Source organism: Mytilus trossulus, chromosome 14 (assembly GCF_036588685.1).
Source record: "Mytilus trossulus isolate FHL-02 chromosome 14, PNRI_Mtr1.1.1.hap1, whole genome shotgun sequence".
NCBI lineage: Eukaryota > Metazoa > Mollusca > Bivalvia > Mytilida > Mytilidae > Mytilus > Mytilus trossulus.
Genome location: NC_086386.1, coordinates 48,294,424 through 48,315,199, shown reverse-complemented (window position 1 = coordinate 48,315,199; position 20,776 = coordinate 48,294,424). Strand labels below are relative to the sequence as shown.

Below are 20,776 nucleotides of genomic sequence, written 5' to 3'. Positions count from 1 at the left end.
CAAGACAAGCGCGTCGGATTCATCCAATTTTTAAAGAATTGCATCATATTTTTCTAAGGAATTCTTGATAATGTCCGTCTCCTTGAAATGAATATAGAAAAGGTGCTTAACTGCTCACAAAATAGAGCATTCTTTTCGTTAAATATGTATCATGCACTAACTGCTGAGGCGGTCTCAGATCAAATGTTTTACTCAGTTCTCGTTGTAGAAACTAATGCTAATTAAAAAAAACGATAATGCTTTTCAGACAAATCGGCTATTGATAACAAAAGAAAACTTGCTTTAAAATGAAATTGAAGCCTTTAAAAAAAATCATTCAAGAAACATATGAAACGGTTTGAAAACTATTTTGTATCGTTAATGCAGGTAATTATTTATTAAATTTTGTTTGTTTCTTTCAAATACAATGTATGGACGATTATGGTGGAATAAAGTAAAAGTAAATGTAAAACTGTAAAAATTCGGGAATTCAATACAAAATCCACCCTTGTTTACTGACCTTTTCAAAATACATGTACATAATTTGTTGCTAATATCTAATAGGGCAAATATATGTGTTTAAAAATGTGGATGTATAATGTACTTGTATATATATACCACAGGGAAGTTTCATATATTTGGTTACATTTCATTTTTTAAGTCGCACTTTGATTTGTTTTGTATGTGCTTATCATATTTATTCAAATATGGAACTTATATCTATTTTAATGGTTAAATCATAATGAATTTTACAAAGAATACACATAGAGAAATGCCATAATAATTCCCTTACAGCAACTCTTTTTTGAAGGTCTCTTTTCAATGTGTGTGGGGTAATGTTCACAAGAAATCATGATCATTCTGGTTGGAGACCATAATAATATCTTTATTTGGGAGTATGCATATAAATATACTCATAAATATACTCATCATATATACCAGTATTAAAATAGATCTATAAATGTTTACATCTTTTACGAAAACACCACTCCTTACAAAAGTGTTGACTTTATTGGTGAAAGGCAATGTAAAGTCATTCAACATAAATGTTTATAAAAAAACCAGCAAAGGACCACCAAATATAGACAAACTTTTGAGGATAGTAAAGCTAAACTACATATACACCATTCAAAAGGTTTAAGGTTATATGAGTGTTTTCGACATTTGAAACTTATAACATCAGACCACCATTAGTCTAGATTTTGAATTAGGTCGTCAAAATCGATGTATGAAAGCAATTTGGTAACATAAATCCTCAAGTAATGTATTAACTTATAATTGTGATCTTATATTATAGAATATTTTTACTTGGTTTAAATTATTGAAACTATTAAAATAAAGTGACTCAGAAAATGTTTAATTTGCAAAGGAATAGCAGGCTTAGACATACCCGCACCCGTTTTTCTTTTGTTATTCTGACAGACTTGACTTATTTCATCATTTACTATATCATCTATTCACATTCTATCAACATGTAGCTTTTAAACAAGCTAGTTGACCAATTAGTACTTTTTATTATATGTTGTACATTATCACGAAACTTTGGTAAATTGTTTATACAATGTTATATGTATTGACGTAAGCTCTCTTTGGGTTTTTATTAGTTGTAGATAGTACTTTCTGAGATTCTGAAATAAAAAAGTGTGTTATTTTTGAGTTTACTAACAGTTTTGCTGACGATAATTCGAAAATTAATGAAAATTGAGAGAATTGTTAACATTAATAGACAGCAGTTCTCTTTTGATTTTTAAGGATGAGGATTTTAAGTCTTAGAATGTTGGGACGAATTCATAAAAAGGAGAATATTTCAATATTTTGGACATTTATTAAAAACAAGCCTGTTATAAAATGTTGGTGACTTGAAACTGTTAATTATTGGGAAAGATGCAGTTTTCGACAGATTTAACTTGAAAACCAGTTCATGGACCTATGTTTTTTAAAATGCCACTTGATTAAATTACGTATCAAGATTGTGTGTACCAATTTTCATGAAAAAGTCAATAGAGGATTTTTTTTCTAATTTGATAAATATACAGTACAAAATGACGTTTCTTCCTACAACCATGAACAATTGATAAATATGCGTTATTTGTAAAAATAAAATGTACAAATTTATAAAACATTTATGTAAAACATAAATTAAAATAGTTTAACAATAAACAGCCTGTACGTGTTTGTCGTATAAAACAAAAACAAAGGTATTTCTATCAAAAGGAAAAATACGTCCATAAATTCGAATTTTGAGGAAATTTCTGAAAGTTTAACCTCAATTTACTCAAAAAGTGGCACATGATGGTATAATTTTAATTACATATTTGTTTCAATCAGGTAAAAAAAAGCCTATATATCCGATGCCAGTATTTTAGCATTGCACAAGGTCGTGTCTTTCCGTGACTGTTTAAGGCGTCTTTAAACGAAATCCATTGGATGTCGGGTGTGTACGGATTGATAATTTAGTCTTAAATGGATGATATTTTATTACTAGTAGTTGTCAGTTAACTGTGAGTATTCTCAGATCTGTACTTAGTATCTTTTTGTTGTGGGGATGTAGAAGTACTAGAAAGTGAATAATTCGATCTTCGTATTGATGTGAATTTAGCTAGGAATGGGTTTCACATGAATTAGGCATGTCCAGCTATTAAAAAGAAAAGAGTGTCAATGAGATATATTAAACGGTATCAATTTTTCTGCACCAGAATCGTACTTCGATAATGGATGTCATAGTGATGCTTACGATCGGGACAAATATATTCAACATGGTGAGAGAAATAAGAGCAAACTATTTGGTTGACTTATTCTACCTACATCAAATCTTATACATGAATATAATATGAAATCAAACAGAACTGGGACAATCTAGCTGCACGAGTTTGCAATCAATGTACATATATACCAGACTAAGGACAAGATCATTTATGCTGCGTGGTTAAACATGTTTTGTGAGATATTAGTACGTACTATAAGAATAAAAATATGTGATATGATAGACAATAAGACAACCCTCCACAAGAGTCTAAATGACACAGAACTTAACAACTATATATATCACCATACAGCCTTTAATAATGAGTAAAACCCATGATTTTTTTAGTTAATTGTATTTGTGTGCAATCTAATTAGAAATTGATTTTTAAATTTGATATTGTGACATATCATCCCTTTTCCATGCTTCCAACCATGGTAAACTCCGACAATCTAAGTACGTGTCAATTCAGGATCCTGCAATTCAGTGCTTTTTTTTGTGGTTGTTGTTTGTCATTTTTGTTTTTCGTTTACTATATGAATAAACTCATCATATATATGGATTAAGACTGTCAGCAAAAGGATACGTCAATGAAGCTCGCATTTAAAAGTTACAATGGTTAAATAAATACTAGCTTGGAAAGCATGGATGGCTCGAAATTCCGATTAATACATCAATGAATGTAAACATATAATTAATGACTACTGGAATGGTTATACCACGGGGGAGACACATACAACAGTAGAAGAGCGACCCAGTGGTTGTATATAAACCTTACATAGATTCAAGCATAAACATTTTGTACGCTAGACGAACGTTATGTTTTACAAAATCATCAGTAATGCTCGATCCAAAATGTTAAAAGGGTCAAATGAGTACTACGTTCAGGACAAAAAGAGAGGAAAACATTTCAGTTGATATGTAATCTACAAAGTCGGAAAACAACTGCGTGACATAGTAGGGACATTAAGGCCTGGATTTTGCCCTAAAAAAATAAATGTTTGATAAATATTTCAAATTGGCACATTATGTTTAGAAATGCATAGGTTCAAGAAATGTAATCCTTTTTGATCGAGCATGAATGTCACATTTTTCTGATGGTTTGTAAGATTTGTGAAGATTATCTACAAGTAATCTGTAAACTGACCAAACTTTGTTTACTGCTATGTATAGTAATTATATCCACTCTATGAACTCATTCTACAACCTCCTCTATTGATTCTCAGCATCACTTAAAAGGTGGTAATTATGACATTCTAACTCAAATATCAAAAATAAACTGACAACTCCAAGGCTAAAAAGAAAACGACGAACAGACAAATAATCGTACACATGACACAACATGGAAAACTAAAGACTAAGCAACACGAAAACCACTAAAAACTCGGGATAACTCAGATGCTCTGGAAGGATTATCATTTCATGTGCACATGTGACACCAATCGTGTTGCTCGTGTTATTACAAACCTGATAAATAGTATTATTTAGAAGGTCACATTCGTGAAAAAGGAATGGGATTGTAGTTACAATATTAGGAATTTATCCGATATCCTCTGTGAAACGTATATTCCAAGCACGGGAATACTGTATCATTGGGAGATATATACTCCGTATGAAGTTGCTGGTTGGAATGTTGCTACATAGAAATGGAAAGTTCACAATTGGAAAGATTAAAGCAAATCCTGAATCATTTTGAGAAAGAACATCGTCTATATAACGAAAAGTGTATAAAGGATATTGCTAACTTTTTTTCTTTCTTTTAAAGAAGTTCCTGTATGAAGTCAGTCCCATAAGAATAATGAAGTCCGCAAGAAGTGGGCAACAATTGGTTTTTATTGGAATGTCGATAGTTTGTTGAAAAACACGCCCTTGAAAAGGAACAAACATGTTGTTAATCAGGAAATCATGCATCTTGATAATGTCAGTTTCAGAATTTTTTTTTTAATCAGAGTGATTTTTTTTACAAAGAAGAATTTATCCCTCCCCAAGACAAGATACTTGTATCTACTTAATTGATCATTTGTTTTTATAAGACAAAGCGATACCGACTCTTTCAATTTGTCTTTTAGTTTAGAATATGAATTACTTGTGTAAAGTGTAGAAAAGTCAAAAAAAAAATTAAATACTTTTGCAAGATGAAAGAAATTTAGATCTCTCGATTTTTTTGGTATCAACATAAAGTGAATGAAAACTTTCAGCACAAATAAAACCCACTTATCAGACAAACTAATTTAAGTAATATTTAACAAAAATCACATCTTTATCTAAGCAGTGTCAAAAAACAGTTACTGTAGCAATCATGACTTGTATCCAAATGAAAATAAAATATTAATAAAAACATCTATGTCAAAAGTATCTTCAAAGAAATAGACGTTTTACAAGAAAGAACAATCCAATAAAATAATATTAATCTATCCTGTATGACTGCTTACAAATACTAAATCCGAAATATAAAACCACCCATAGAGCATCTCACTACAGACAGTAGTATGGCTTTTCATAATAACAATTATTTGGTGTAAAAACCACTTGAAGCAAATTTTGATAAGCTTAGTTTTATGTTATAATACAAAATAATTACACAACTAAGCCAATCTTATTTCCCAAAAGAAGCTTCATAGGTTGAGACTTCAAACCCAATTAGGTTATTATGATTTGTTTGAAATATAAATTTACATTGCATAATATCTTCAAATTTTATTTCATCATTAGCAATTTGTTTACTTTAAAAGCTGCTAGACTGATCCTTCAAAAACAATCATTTTTTTTTCAAAAAAATAACTATAAACAGTGGTTGCCTTCTAACTAATTATTTTCACTTTACAACATTCAGCAACATAAATCACAACATAAAATCTTTTGCAACTTATCAATAATCAATTTGTGTAATAACAGAAAATGATTTTAAGTGTAAATTTTTCTTAACCTGTAGATCCTTAAATTATATGTTAACGATGTGGGTGATAAAAGAGAGGGAAAAGACATCCAAAGGATAACTCATAACTAGTAAACAAACCGAAAAATTTTGTACCTTAGCTAACCTTTCTGTAATATTTGTATCCTGATGATCCTGGGCAACGAAACATATCGGTCATTTACTAAATTTCTGCAGCAGTCTCTCCAGTGTTGTTGTTACAGGACCTTTTAAATTTTATGTGTTTTATCGTAAGGACCCTGCATACCCAAGGTATCCACTGCAGGGACTCTAACTTACTACAGATTTACAAGGCATTGGTTCAATCTTGTGTTTAAAACGAAAAATTGATAATGATTCCCATAAATACCAAATGAATATTCTAAATAAGCTTTAATTGATGAAAAAAAATTAAATCATCTGATTTATGACTTCATTTCACTCCTCTGGATAATTTTTTATTTTTTTATTGACTTATCATTTATTTATTTAGCACTTGGAAAAGTACATACAAATATTTACATTCAAGATATTTCTTTTAAAATATTTGCTAAAGCTGCTAACAAACAGACAAGCATCAAAAACATTCAAATGTTCTTTTAAAAAGACATTTTGCGCATGTAAAGGCACATTTATGCAGGATCAATTATGTATCCAAAATCAACTAGTTTGCTTGGTTATTGCCTGTCCAACATGTGAAATGCATAAAGCTGTCATCCAATATTCAACAGCCTGGGAATGCTCTGAAAAGATAATTTAAATCAAATCACATAACAATAAACATGTCACATTTTAAAAGTCGCAGTTTCATATGTATTAATCACAAAAATATCATTTTAATACATAAGAGAATAGGCAATACAAAGAATTCTGCAGCAATATTAATGCAGCAAACTATATTCATACTTTTTTAAAACAATTTTCAGTATAGATGTCATATCAAGTATGGATGGACAAGTTACTATCAGTTACCAGTCACCATAACCGCTCGATTTTTCACAATGGAAGCATCACAGAAAGACATCCTACTGCTAATATTATAAGACAAATTATTTACTTTATTTGTAAAGTATTTTTATTTTGTTTGATTATATTAAGTAAGGAAATGCTCAATTACTTATAAATTGAACATGTTGCGTGAATATACATGTGATTGGGACATGACATCATCACTTTATAATGTTAATGGTTTCGGACAATTTATTGTGTGTGTAGACAAAGCAATTTTTATAAATCTAGTATATAATATTGATCTAGAATATACTATTTCTTTCAAGAGAACTCAAAACAACTTATAAATTACAAGATTAAAATCTATACATAAATTAAAGTGATTACCTACGAGTGATATTAAGTTTTCTGATTTTAATTCTTTCTAAACACTTTATGCTTAGAAGCTTGAATTATACTTGTTTCTAAGCCTTGTACAAATACAGCACTAAACAGTATTTGTCTTTTGATCACACCAAAATGCAAATTTATCGTTGATTTTTACATGCCTTGTTCAAAATTGTCTTTACCACTAGTACAAGATTATCTGTGATCACTGAATACTTCTTGATAGGGTCTGTATTACCCATTATTTAGGTTTAAGGTAACGATTTTTGGATTATTGCTTCACCTTTAGTGATATTTGCATATATCTGTTTTATTTTTGTGGTTAAACTTCTTGTTAAGTTTGCCTCTTTTTCTTTTAAATTGAATTTAAACTTTCTTTTTGCTTTTGGTAGAAGTCATTAAAAAAATGATAGTCCTCATTTGTGAAATGAAATTGTTATATCTTATTTGGTATTTCTGTACTCCTTTTGTGTAAAAGTGTTTAATAGAACTGGCTTGCCAAACTCTTGCATTTAAACAAATAACTTTAAATTACACAACTATGAATAGAATACCTTTCAAAATTATGAGTAGCTTGAGCAACTTTATATCTGACCATAAATGTGGCAAGGACATCGGCCACCTATAACAGAACAATAGTAAGTAAAGAATCTCTGAAACAACCTCTCTAAAGTTTCATGTAAGTAGAACCCTTAAGTGGATACCAATGATATGCAGGGTTGTTGAGAGAAAAAAATCTAGTGGTATACAACAGAAAGATAACAAAATCCTACTTTCTCTAATCCTAACAATTATCACAAAAAGATTAAAGAAAAAGACTTTCTCTAATCCTAACAATTATCACAAAAAGATTAAAGAAAAAGATAAAAAAACAAAACAAAAACAACAGACAAACAATAGTTCACATGACAAAACATAGAAAACTAAAGAATAAGCAATATAAACCCCACAAAAAACTAGGGGTGATCTCAGGTGGGTAAGCAGATCTTTCTCCACATGTGGCACCTGTCATGTTACTTATGTGATAACCAATCTGGTAAATTGTTTAATTTGGTAGGTCATATACTAATTTTGATATTTGATACATATATTTGTTTGCAGATTTTCTTAAAATTTTTGTTCTCTTCTTCAATAATCCAAAAAATAAATAATAAATAATATCTGAATCAATTAACACTCATCTTTAAAAGTCAAAACACACGTCTGGCCTACAAAATTATGTACAAAAATATTTATATCATATACCTTATCTGGACTATCTTCGTGCACAGCATGACCACACTGAGGTAAAACCTGCATCTGGAACTTTCCTGAAAAAAAAATCTCCAAATATTAATAAGGTGATGTAGCATGAAAGTTCTTTATGTTTAGTTTAACAGAACATAAGGGATATGATGAACTGATTTGTAAGACAGATTGTCCCTTCACAGTGAATTGGTGTTTTCTGTGTGCGCCTCAAATTGCAGCATTTTCACAGAAAAATGAAAATAATACATACTAGTATAAAAAATTATTTAGAAATACATCCTGTAGTCCCACATTAAGTTAAAACAAAATTATGCCACTGAAGGTCAACCTATTTCATTCATTCCTATTGCAAATACCAAAAGCGTGACAGTCCCTTTTGCTGTTGAATACCTTTAGAAAACCACTTTTAGCTAGTAACACTATAGTTATTTAACACCCTATTCATTCCATCCATAGTGGATTCATTTCTTCAAATAGTTATTGGTAGCAGTAGCAGTTTTATTTCTTTAAGATTATCTAATTAATGGCACAACCATTCTTTTTAATAAACAGTCTATTTGTTGTTTCTCTGTGTGTAATTCTCCAAAATGTTTTTATTGTGATATCTTAAAGTTAAAAAAATAAAAGAATTAAACATAACAGTTGATAATTTCACACCAATAACTGTTAATATTGTCAACTACACCTACCCTGCATCTGACCTATGGTAAGTTCTTTGTCTAGTCTATCCACCCCTACAAAACAACAATATGTGTATCATGTAACAAATGCTACTGTATAAATATATAAATACATTTCATCTAGCATCGCAACACGTTGAAAATACATACACTTATTTGGTATTGATATCTGAACATTATATTTTTTGTAACACTTGCATTTCTAAATTTCAAACTAAAGAAAATGAGATACAAAAATAATAATTCTTATCTTAAAACAAATCTTTCAAGATATAACTTGTAATTCCATTTAACTTGTAATTTGCATCTTCAAGCTTTTAATGCAAACAAATCTTTCAACATATGACTTGTAATTCCAATTAACTTGTAATTTGCACCTTCAAGCTTTTAATGCAAACAAATCTTCTTAAACAATTTACCTGCTAGTAATAACATTTTGGGACAATCACATGATAAAAACTTTTCTGAAAGCCCTTGAAACCAGCCTACAATATAAAGATAGTCAATGCATGATCTGATGTTTGAAAAAAAGTGTTCAGAGATCTAAATTAAGAACATAAGATTCATATAAATATAGATGCTACAACACTAATACATTCATTAAAATACTTATTCACCAAAAAAAAATCTTCTAACTTAAAAATATTAATTTACAGATCATTCCAAAGTTTGGAAGTAATTAAACTACTGGTATTGAGAATTGTATTCAACTTGGCAAAACTGTAGAATCTGTTTCTCTTGTGATATAATGGAAAATACATAATGCACTATTCCAAATGCATATATAAGAAATTAAATAAATGTGTCGATTGTATATCAAATTTTATCAAACTTTCACTTTGATTTAAATGCATATAGAAATTGGATGAATTTATGTATACATTGACATTTCCCAATTGGTACATGTATCATAAAGCAATTTAATAGACAAAAATAATTTCTCAACACTTTATTGATGACACATTTAAAAGAAGAAACAAACATGTTCAGCCTCTGAAATGAACACTCTTCATAGATGATAATGTTATTTTTAGATCTTTTTCTGGTTAGAAATTTTTGATCCTCAAAACTGACTAGTTTATCACAATTTATCAGAAAATATGAATTAAGTGGTGCTACTTATATATGCCAAAAACAAAAAATCCTATGATATGCTGATTAAAAACATTTAATAAATAATGCTTATTATAAAATGTTTAGGTTAATACCTTTCCAAAAAGGTTCTGTTTTGCCCAAATCTATCCTCCAAGTATATTTTGTCTGAAAAAAATATGGTTAAACTGTTGACCATAAAATTAAAATATGTGTTAACATAATTTTTCTCTTCATTTGTATTTTAAGAAAAATATCAAAAAAAGGAATTAAAAGTTATTAAGAGTAGAAATCTCAACATATAATTCAGCTATCAGCAAGGTTTTTTTTTCAACATATATAAACCCAAAATTATAATTATTTGACTGAAAATAAGGTGTATTTCTGGCATCAGGCTTATTGTTTAAGATTTAACTTATCATAAGATTTTTCTATAAATCAAGTCTCAAAACTTGTAGGTACATATTTTAAAGCAAATAGGAACTATCTATTTCTAAATAATAATTAAATCTCATTCCCAATGTCTTTATCATTATTCATAAAAACATACAGAACTTTCAGGTGTTTTTAAACTTTCTGTGTGTTGCTGTGGTTTTTTAGATGATTCGGCTGTGTCTGAGGTTAGTTTGTCTGTACTCTGTAATCGGTCTGTGCTATTTTTAAATGTTTTACTTTCCCCATTCTCCTCCTCTTCATCCTCTTCCGCTATTGTATCACTTGTTGATGTGACAACTTCCATCTCGTTTTCATGATCAAGTTGTGAGGTAGCTGTTTCTGCAGTGTCTAATCTAGAAAATAATCAAGTTTGAAAGAAAATTACGTTCATCTTTAAATCCACCTTGAATTGTCCCAAAATTCAAGCAGTCCTACTGAAATATTTTTCTGAAATTTTGGCTGATTTAATCATAAACTTTAACATTTAACACTGCAATTCACGAAAAGTCTTCAGTTTATACCTGTATACCTTCATGCTGACTTTTATTATTAACATTTCTGTTACATTTGGATTGTTGGTTTCAGCTAAAATCAATTTCATTTACGAGTTAATTATCTGGCAAATTGTTACGGTATCCTTATCTTCATCAAATGTTAACATTTAAGGGTCTAACAATTAAATATAGATTATAACATGATCCAGAATTAGTTGAGGTGCAGATATGGGTCGAGGGAGGATATACAAAGTCATCTGTGACTTTTTGTAAAAGTAGTTTTAACCTAATAACTTAAATTAAATGATTTAAAACACAAGGTTTATATCTTTTTCACATTTTAAATTTCAGTTTTAAAGTTCCCTCCTTAACTTGTTACATGAAACTTAAATCATGTGACCCTTTGTATGGTACTATAAATAGTAAAGGGAATTTCCTATTTCAAACTGAAAGTAGTATGAACAAGATGTAGGAAAATTTAATGAAATCAGGTAATCAAGACAAAGGTAAGACCTAAGTGGTGTGAACAAAAAATACTTTTCAATATTTTCAAAACATTACATCTTAAATTAATATAATTTTATACTATGAACTTGTGATTGCATATTAAAACCACAAGCTCAATTCAGACATTTTATTTCTATGTGACCCACTTTCTCTTCTGTTATACCTACAATCAGATGTAATAAGTGTATAAATAACAATATATAAGTGATTTATCTGCACACATACAAAAGCTAGCATGTTTAATTTCTATTTTTCGAAAGCTGACACATGTTTTAATGCAACATACTTTCTTTTTAGTTATTGTCATTCAATCAATAATTGACCAATAAGTAGATCAATACTCAAGACACAAATAAGAATGATAATTAAGGTGGTACCTAACACTACAAGGAGATAACTCTGTAAAATCAGCAGAACGTTTAAATGACGTTGTGTTTATAGGGGAATATTAAGCTTTTCAATGATAAAAAAAAGCGTTTGTCAAACTGCTATATATCCAGAGTAATTTTTCTGATCAAACGGTTGGTTCAATTTTTTGGAAATTTTTATATTTTGGTCAAAGGGACAAAGTAAATAATTTACTTTGTCAAAATTTTAAGAAAATTAAACGAGCCAAATTAATTTTAGTTAAAGTGTTAGGTACCACCTTAAGAGATTCTTTCCTGAATTTAAATTTTCAAAGGTACACAATAAGATAATGTCCCAAGCACATAAACTTAAAATTCACTGCTTATCAAAGGTTAAATTGCATTACTTTTTTTTTTTTAGACACATGAATGAATATATGAGGTATATCTCCATGCATGCATATTACATTTGTGAAGGTAAAAATCAGTTATAAAATCTCCTTAATGATGAATATCTGAAGATATGCAACAGAAATTAAAATCAAAACACCAAGCATTGTTTACAGTTTTTTATTCAATAAATTGTAGGATGGACAGAGAAGATCAACGTAGATACTTGGTGGTTGGATCTGTTATTTTAGAAGTTGTTACGCCCTTGTTTCAACAAAAGATAGAGAATGACTTTACAGCTGGCGGGTTTGGATCCCTACAGGCATTTATCAACAGTCAACAAGTCATTCACACCCTATTTCACCTACGACACAGAAACTCATGGTGTTGTAAGGACAAAACAAACTGTCGTAATCCTTCTGCACTGCCTTTGGTTTACTGCCAATGGAACAAGTTATATTCTGAAAATCCAGGACCTGGTATCCACAACTGTCACTGCAAATTCACAGCTAATCCTGTTCAACTTAATGAACTAGATATCAGCCTTTCCAGTTTAATTTTATTGAACTGTTGTAACCTATCACAACCTGAAGAGGAAGCTGTTCAATTGTTACGACAATACAAGAATGACTACTTAAGTCATAATACAACAGGTTGTATAACCCAAACTGAATACAATACCTTATGGCCAGATCTAGGAACTTATGTCTTGCGACTTGACCCAAGTAAAAATGATTCTCTCATCAAGATAGAACACAGACCACTGGACAAGTCACTGTGTAAAAAATACTTCACATTCCTTCTTGATCTTCATCAACAGATAGAAGAGGTATAATTTCTATGTACTGTCTAATTTATAAATGTACATTATTTTTAGCTCATCTGGCCCAAAAGGCAATCATTGTCCGTGGTCATTAACTATAACAAAAATCTTCTCCTCTGAAAGTAGTGGGCAAAAATAAACCAAACTTGGCCACAATCATCATTGGTGTGTTTAGTTTAAAAAATGTGTTTGCGACTCGGCCAACCAACCAAGATGGCCACCATGGCTAAAAATGGACATAGGGGTAAAACGCAGTTTTTGGCTTCTAACTCGAAAACCAAAGCATTTAGAGCAAATCTGACAGGGGGGTAAATTTGTTTATCAGGTCAAGATCTATCTGGCTAAAAATTTTCATGTTAATCCGACATCCCGTTGTTGGGTTGCTGCCCCTTAATTGGTAATTTAAAGGAAATTTTGCTGTTTTTGGTTATTATCTTAAATATTATTATAGATAGAGATAAACAGATTTGACAGGGGTAGAAATTGTTTATCAGGTCGAAATTTATCTGCCCTGAAATTTTCAGATGAATTGGACTACCTGTTGTTAGGTTGCTGCCCCTGAATTGGTAATTTTAAGAAAATTTTGCTGTTTTTGGTTATTACCTTGAATATTATTATAGATAGAGATAAACTGTAAACAGCAATGATGTTCAGCAAAGTGAGATCTACAAATAAGTCTCATGTCCTAAATGGTCAGTTGACCACTGAAGGAGTTATTGCCCTTTAAAGTCATTTTCTACCGATTTTTCATAAATTTTTGTTACCTTTTACAAAAATCTTTTCTTCTGAAACTACTGGGTCAAATTTAACCAAATTCAGCTACAATCATTATTAGGGTATGTAGTTCAAAAAATGTGTGCTGTGACCCAGCCAACCAATCTAAAAGGCAGCCATGGCTAAAAATAGTACATAGGGGTAAAATGTAGATTTTGGCTTATAACTCTGAAACCAAAGCATTAAGAGCAAATCTGACATGGGTTAAATCGTTTATCAAGTCAATATCTATCTGCCCTGAAATTTTCAGATGAATTGGACAACTGGTTGTTAGGTCGCTGTTATAGATAGAGATAAACTGTAGACTGTAATAATTATCAGCAAAGTAAAATCTACAAATAAGTCAACATGACCAAAATACAAAACACAATTTTATCATGAATTCATCTGTTTCCTTCATAGACAAAGGTGAGCGACACAGGCTCTTTAGAGCCTTTAGTTTTAAGTGGGCAAAGCTTTTATTATTCATGACACTATTTAAGGACTTTGAACAGCTCAGAGAAAATCACTTTATTTCCAATCGAAAATTTTAGAAATTAAAATCACTCTTCTGTGTCATTTAAAAAAAAAATTATGCTTGTCCACCAATAAAATGCAATCAAGACCTTCAAGAGTGTATTATAATTTTTTTTATTGAAGATAAAGTCAACCATGGAAAGTGTTCATTCGTCCATCCAAGCTGTCAGTTCTTCAATAAGTGGACTAAACAGTTCTGTAGAAACAGTTTTTCAGGCAATGGATACAACAGTTCAAGGAATAGACATAGCAGTTCATAGAACAGATACAGCAGTTCAAGGAATGGATACAAGAGTTGAAGGAATGGATACAAGAGTTCAAGTAATGGGAAATTCCATCCAAGGAATAGAAACATCAGTTCAGCAAACAAATGATCTTCTTAAGGTAAATCATAATTTACTGATAAACAAAATGGATTGCAAATTTTTATGGTAATTTTTTTACTTCTTTGCCTTTCAAAAGTCTCTATATATGTGTTAAAATCCAGTCATTGTATTCATCTACTTGACCATTATTTATAATGATCCTATAATCTGTCTTAATTTGCACAAGTTCTGAGCAGTCTCCTCACAGTGACTTGAAGATGATTAACAATAATAAATATACCGTTTTTAAATGGGTTCTGAAAATGTAAATTGTTTGAGTCACTAAATCCCTTCCTTTTGATTTCATAAATCCATTTCAGTTGTATATTTAATAAAAAAAAAAACACTTTCTGAACACATTATGGTTTCAAGTAGAACATTTTGGAACTACAATTAATATCGGTGTTATTGAAAAATATTGTATACATAGTATTTGAAAAAATAGCTTATATTGAAGGTTGTCTGTTAAACAATTTGTCAAAATTTTGTATGATGTAGGCATCGTCTTTGTTGTCGTCGTTTTTGGAAGACGCATTGGTTTTCGCACCATAACTTTAGTTTAAGTAAATAGAAATCTATAAAATTTAAACACAAGCTTTATGACCACAAAAGGAAGGTTGGGATTGATTTTGGGAGTTTTGGTCACAACAGTTTATAAGAGGCCAAAAAGAGGCCAAATAAGCAATTTTCTTGGTTTTCGCACCATAATTTTGGTATAAGTAAATAGAAATCTATGAAATTAAAAAGCACAAGGTGTATGTCCATAAAAGGAAGGTTGGGATTGATTTTGGGAGTTTTGGTCCAAACAGTTTAGGAATTAGGGGCCCAAAGGGTCAAACATTAAACTTTGTTTGATTTTATAAAATATTGCATAATTGGTGTTCTTTGATATGCAGAATCTCACTGTGTATGTAAATTCTTAATTTTTGATCCCATTTTCAAATTGGTCTTCATTAAGGTCCAAAGGGGTCTAAAATTAAACTTAGTTTGATTTTAACGATTATGGAAATTTGGGGGTTCTTTGATATGCTGAATCTAAACATGTACTTAGATTTTTGATTATGGGCCCAGTTTTCAAGTTGGTCCAATTTGGGGTCCAAAATTAAACTTTGTTTGTTATCAACAAAAATTGAATCCTTGGAGTTCTTTGATATGCTGAATCTAAACATGTATATAAATTTTTTATTATAGGCCCTGTTTTCAAGTCGGTCCAAATCGGGGTCCAAAATTAAACATTTGTTTGTTATCAACAAAAATTGAATCCTTGGGGTTCTTTGATATGCTGAATCTAAACATGTATTAAGATTTTTGCTTATGGGGCCAGTTTTCAAGTTGGTCAAAATCCTGGTCCAAAATTAAACTTTGTTTGTTATCAACAAAAATTGAATCCTTGGGGTTCTTTGATATGCTGAATCTAAACATGTATATAGATTTTAGATTATAGGCCCCGTTTTTAAGTCGGTCCAAATCGAGGTCTTAAATTAAACTTTGTTAGATTTCAAAAAAAATTGAATATATGGGGCTCTTTGATATATGCTGAATCTAACCATGTATTTAGATTTTTGATATTTGGGCCCAGTTATCAAATTGGTCCTCATTGAGGTCTAAAGGGTCCAAAATTGAACTTTATTTGATTTCATCAAAAATTGAGTTCTTGAGGTTCTTTGATATGCTGATTCTTACCATGCATTTAGATTTTGGATATTGGACCATACTAGGTAAATGTCCAATTTAAATTTTTTAAATTTTTAATTTTTTAATTTTTTAATTTTTTAATTTTTTAAGTTTAAGTTCTTAGACCAAATTCATTCTGTGATAGAAACCGATGTTGTGTCATCTTTTTAATCACAATCCAAATTCAGAGCTGTATTAAGCATGAATGTTGTGTCCATACTTGCACCAACTGTTCAGAACTTTAATTTTGGACCCAGAATTGGACCAACTTGAAAACTGGGCCCATAATCAAAAATCTAAGTACATATAATGATTTTCAGATTCAGCATATCAAAGAACTCCAAGAATTCCATTTTTGTTAAAATCAACCTAAGTTTAATTTTAGACCCCATTGGACCTTAGTGCAGACCAATTTGTACAGTTCAGGGTTCGAACTCTGTGGTGCATAAAACTGTGCCCTGCAGAGCATCTGGTTTGCCATTAAAAACTTGTAATGAGTTATCTCCCCATTATTTTTTTACTTCAATTATAATACAACAGTTTTATTCCATTTCTAGGAACTCCTACAGAAAGGTTTGACATGTGAATGTGGCAGACAAATCATAATTCCTCTCTGTAAGTTTACAAATATTTCAAGTTTTTGACAAATTGAACTTTCATCTATAATTAAATCTATTTTTCATCATTAGGATTTGAAATATACTTCTAAAGTCTAAAATTGAGAGTAGAAGAAGGCACTATGTGAAGGAAATGTCTCCTTATTGTTTTCTCTTTAAACGATTGTTTTATCATTAATACTGTAGTTGTTAAAATTGTCAAACCCTTCACAAAACTTTTTGTAGCATGTATCATGTATAAGCTGGTGTGTGCATTAACAATTTGGTTTATTTGAATATTATTTGTGGAAATAATTGAACCTTTAATAATTTACATCCAAAAACCATAGACAATCTACCATGAAAAACAAAATGAAATGTTTTAACACAAATGCATTCTCCAGAAAAATACTTCCAGAGAGAGGTATCTTTCCTTAATATAAAATCAATCCCCAAGGGTATTATACAAAATTTCACTGCTGGTATCTTTGTTCAGTTTATTGTACTCATGAAATCAGTTATAAATTGAGGAAATTTACATCCACCAAATAATAATGAATCCACAGTAAATGATATTACTTCAAGAGATTTTCAAATCGTTAATATGTGACCATGGATATAGTTTTAAATAAGGTAAAACTGATTGTAGGGTAATCATCAATGAGACAACAACTCACGAAAATAATTTCCATTCCAAGTTTTATGTGTATTGGTCAGTCAATTGTAAGAAGTATGAAATATTGATATTTGCATGATATGCTCTCATTAAATTGATTTATCGACAGAAACATGTATGTTTTAACCCCTCAGTATTTGAATGCAGCGACTGATAATTACAAATATTAATATAAATAACATCCATCTGGTTTTAATCCCGACAAACAAGTTTGTTTGCTAATAGAACACATTTCATATCTATTGTAAATAAAATGACAAGGGTTAGAATTGCAAGTTTTTGTCATAAGAAATAAGACAGTGTAATCTAACACATAATGATGTAATTAAATGGAGTATATTGTGATAAGTGTGTGGTTGTACTATAAACAAGTTATTATATAAGTTCCAATGATTTGGACTAAACACTAAGCAAATACATGTGTATGCGCTCAGGATAAAATGTTAAAAGCTGAAACTGAGTTTTTAATGTTTCCTTTGAGTTGTTATCATTACGATTAATCATACCATTCTTTATTATTCAGCACATATAATTTACTTTCACAGTTGTTCTTTAGTATCAGTATTGTATCTACTACTCAGGTAAAGACCAAAGAAGAAAACAGAAAGAAAGAAGAGATCAGTATCAACTAGGACAAAATATATTCTTCCTTCATCAACAACTCAATCTTAAGTCACTATTCAGTATTGGCGAGACAGAATGGATAAGAGATGTAAAGATGATGGATGACGGTAGGCTGGTGTTCTGTTTACTTTGGGAAAAGAGACTAATGATCTGTAACACTGATGGATCACAGATAGACAGTATATCTGTACAGGGAACACCATGGTGTGTCACTGCAGTCAACAACTCTATAGTGGCTGTTATAGTTGAACTGCAGGACGAATGTTATATAGAGACGTATGACATAAACAATAAACACATACTTAAATCCATATTAATTCCTGGAATTTTTATTGTTAATGGCATTGCAATGATAAACAACAAGTTTGTAGTAGGTGGTTGGAGAAAACTACTGAGTGTTGATTATCAGACAGGAGAGACATGTACAATAACAACAATAGAAGGATGTATGAATCCCTGTGTGTTACATGCTTCTGGTGACAGAATATTCTTCACTTTTTTATGGAGCAATGATAGAACACTAAGCTGGTACAATTATATTGATAACAAAATATATAACATGAAATTACCATCACGTTCAACCTCTATAACTTCTCTACAAGATGGAAGTTTGTATGTGTGCTGTGATGATGGTTTAATACATCATGTATCAAAAGATCTCAAACATGGGAAAAAGGTCAGAGGAACCAACAATGAGTGGCTGAAGGGAAATTCTTTTATCAGCTACAACACAAAACAAAATAAGATGGTTGCTCTTAATAATGAAAATATTCTGATCATCTTCCATGAATATCTTTAACACCTATGTCAATTTTCCATATGGGCAAACATTGTGCGACATATATTAAATGTCTATACTTTCATGTGTTGTACTATGTATTCTGTTTAGAATTGCAATCAGTTAGTAAAGTAAAGTAAAAGAAAATAACACTCCATTATTTTGTTTTGTTTGAAGCGCTTTTAAACAGTCAAATCTAGTGTTGGGTAAGAAATGACAATGAAGTTATATACAGATGACAGTAGATATACTTCAATGGTACAATCTAGGGTGAGATGAGTATTGACAATTTAGTCTTGACCTTCATATATATTATGCATCAAATTGTACATGCTTAATAGGTAGGGACATGTGTTAATACTATACTGAAGTAAGCAGATGATATAAAACATTCTTCTTACCTTTTAAGCTGACCGACCATTGAAACTTTGGCTGATTCTACATTTCTTATTTGTCCTGCTCTTACACTAAAACAAAAGCACATAGTATATGGTTTAATATGATTAAAAAAATGTTTTGTTGATATTTAGTATGAAAACTGTAATATAAAATTCCTCTTTTACATTCTATCAAATAACAGAACTTACATTTTCATTTGCCGAAGACTCATTGTGAGATAAAATCTTTCAATGTTGACATACATTTGGAATAATTTCTAGATCGTATCTTGATGTTATAATTGCTTATCAAGGTATTTAACGATATAACCACTATTTAAATTCAAATTTACAAGTTTTTAAATCTTTGTTCAACCTAAGGACTTATTTTTATTAAGCCTTGTATGCCATTATATAATTATAAACATGCATATCACAGTGTCAGTTATGAAAACCGAAATTTTACCTTTGAAAAATTATATGTGAAAATGACATTTATTTTTGAAATTATTTCAAAACATTGTCCCTACTGTGATATTCATGAACTATACAATATTTCATATTGGCTTTATACTTGTCACATATAGATCTGAGTATAAGAACTAACCTCCATTCAATAGCATATTCCAGAGATTTAAATGCAGCTGGCCTGCCTCTCAAAAAACTCTGCATACTGGTTAAAGCTTCCAAAGCTGTTCCTATTATATAAAACAAACTATTGTAAATATTGAGTCCAGTATAATGATGCTGAATTATTGAAATTATTAAATGATTGTAAATAAGTTACTTACAACTCATTAAGATTTATTTGCTTTCACCATCATAATCAGTTTTATTGTAATTTTATTATTCTTGTGAGCTAGTACTTTCATAATCTGAATGTTACTGTATTAAACATGTCCACATTCGTAAATGTATTATGTCAATACTTTGATTTTTCAATAACACACAAATTGTAAAAAAAGTTTTAAAATGCTAAATACTTTATCAAATGATATCTTCCAAAATTATTGTCATATAAATGAATGCTACTTTTGTAATCTGTTTTGACTCATTATTAATTTTTTTATCAAACCATCAATTAGTTGTCAAAGAAAAATACATAACGTATTGAAATTGTAAACTGATACTCCTAAAGCTGCATTCATTAAGAGAAAATATTTGTATTTCAAGAGTTCAAAACACTGGTATGCTGGTGGGTAAAACTTTCAAAATACGGTTATTTCTAAATTTTTTACTTATATAAATGTACATGTATTATTTTTAGCTTTAGTTATCACTGAACTAGTATATAAATTTGTTTAGGGGCCAGCTGAAGGACGCCTCCCGTTGGGGGAATTTCTCGCTGCATTGAAGACCTATTGTTGACCTTTTGCTGTTGTCTGTTCTATGGTCGGGTTGTTGTC

The 20,776-nt window shown here is 30.2% G+C and overlaps 2 protein-coding genes across 2 annotated transcripts in view; one reads left to right on the top strand and one right to left on the bottom strand.

Moving 5' to 3' along the window:
* Positions 1-6,360: 6,360 nt before the first annotated feature.
* Positions 6,361-20,776, bottom strand: part of LOC134697827 (protein phosphatase methylesterase 1-like) — a 31,183-nt gene continuing 16,767 nt past the window's right edge. Inside the window, exons 4-12 of the mRNA XM_063560113.1 lie at positions 19,978-20,068; positions 19,395-19,460; positions 10,545-10,782; positions 10,111-10,162; positions 9,322-9,387; positions 8,912-8,956; positions 8,187-8,284; positions 7,529-7,596; positions 6,361-6,379 (exon numbers count right to left, since the gene is read on the bottom strand). Coding sequence (XP_063416183.1) covers positions 6,361-6,379; positions 7,529-7,596; positions 8,187-8,284; positions 8,912-8,956; positions 9,322-9,387; positions 10,111-10,162; positions 10,545-10,782; positions 19,395-19,460; positions 19,978-20,068 — 743 coding nt within the window. The remainder of the gene's footprint in view (positions 6,380-7,528; positions 7,597-8,186; positions 8,285-8,911; positions 8,957-9,321; positions 9,388-10,110; positions 10,163-10,544; positions 10,783-19,394; positions 19,461-19,977; positions 20,069-20,776) is intronic.
* On the top strand, positions 11,355-19,984 carry LOC134696281 (uncharacterized). The gene is made up of 5 exons (XM_063557983.1): positions 11,355-11,429; positions 12,366-12,996; positions 14,404-14,664; positions 16,877-16,934; positions 18,173-19,984. The coding sequence occupies exons 2-5, from the start codon at positions 12,367-12,369 to the stop codon at positions 19,012-19,014; spliced, it is 1,791 nt and encodes a 596-aa protein (XP_063414053.1). The 5' UTR covers positions 11,355-11,429; position 12,366; the 3' UTR covers positions 19,015-19,984.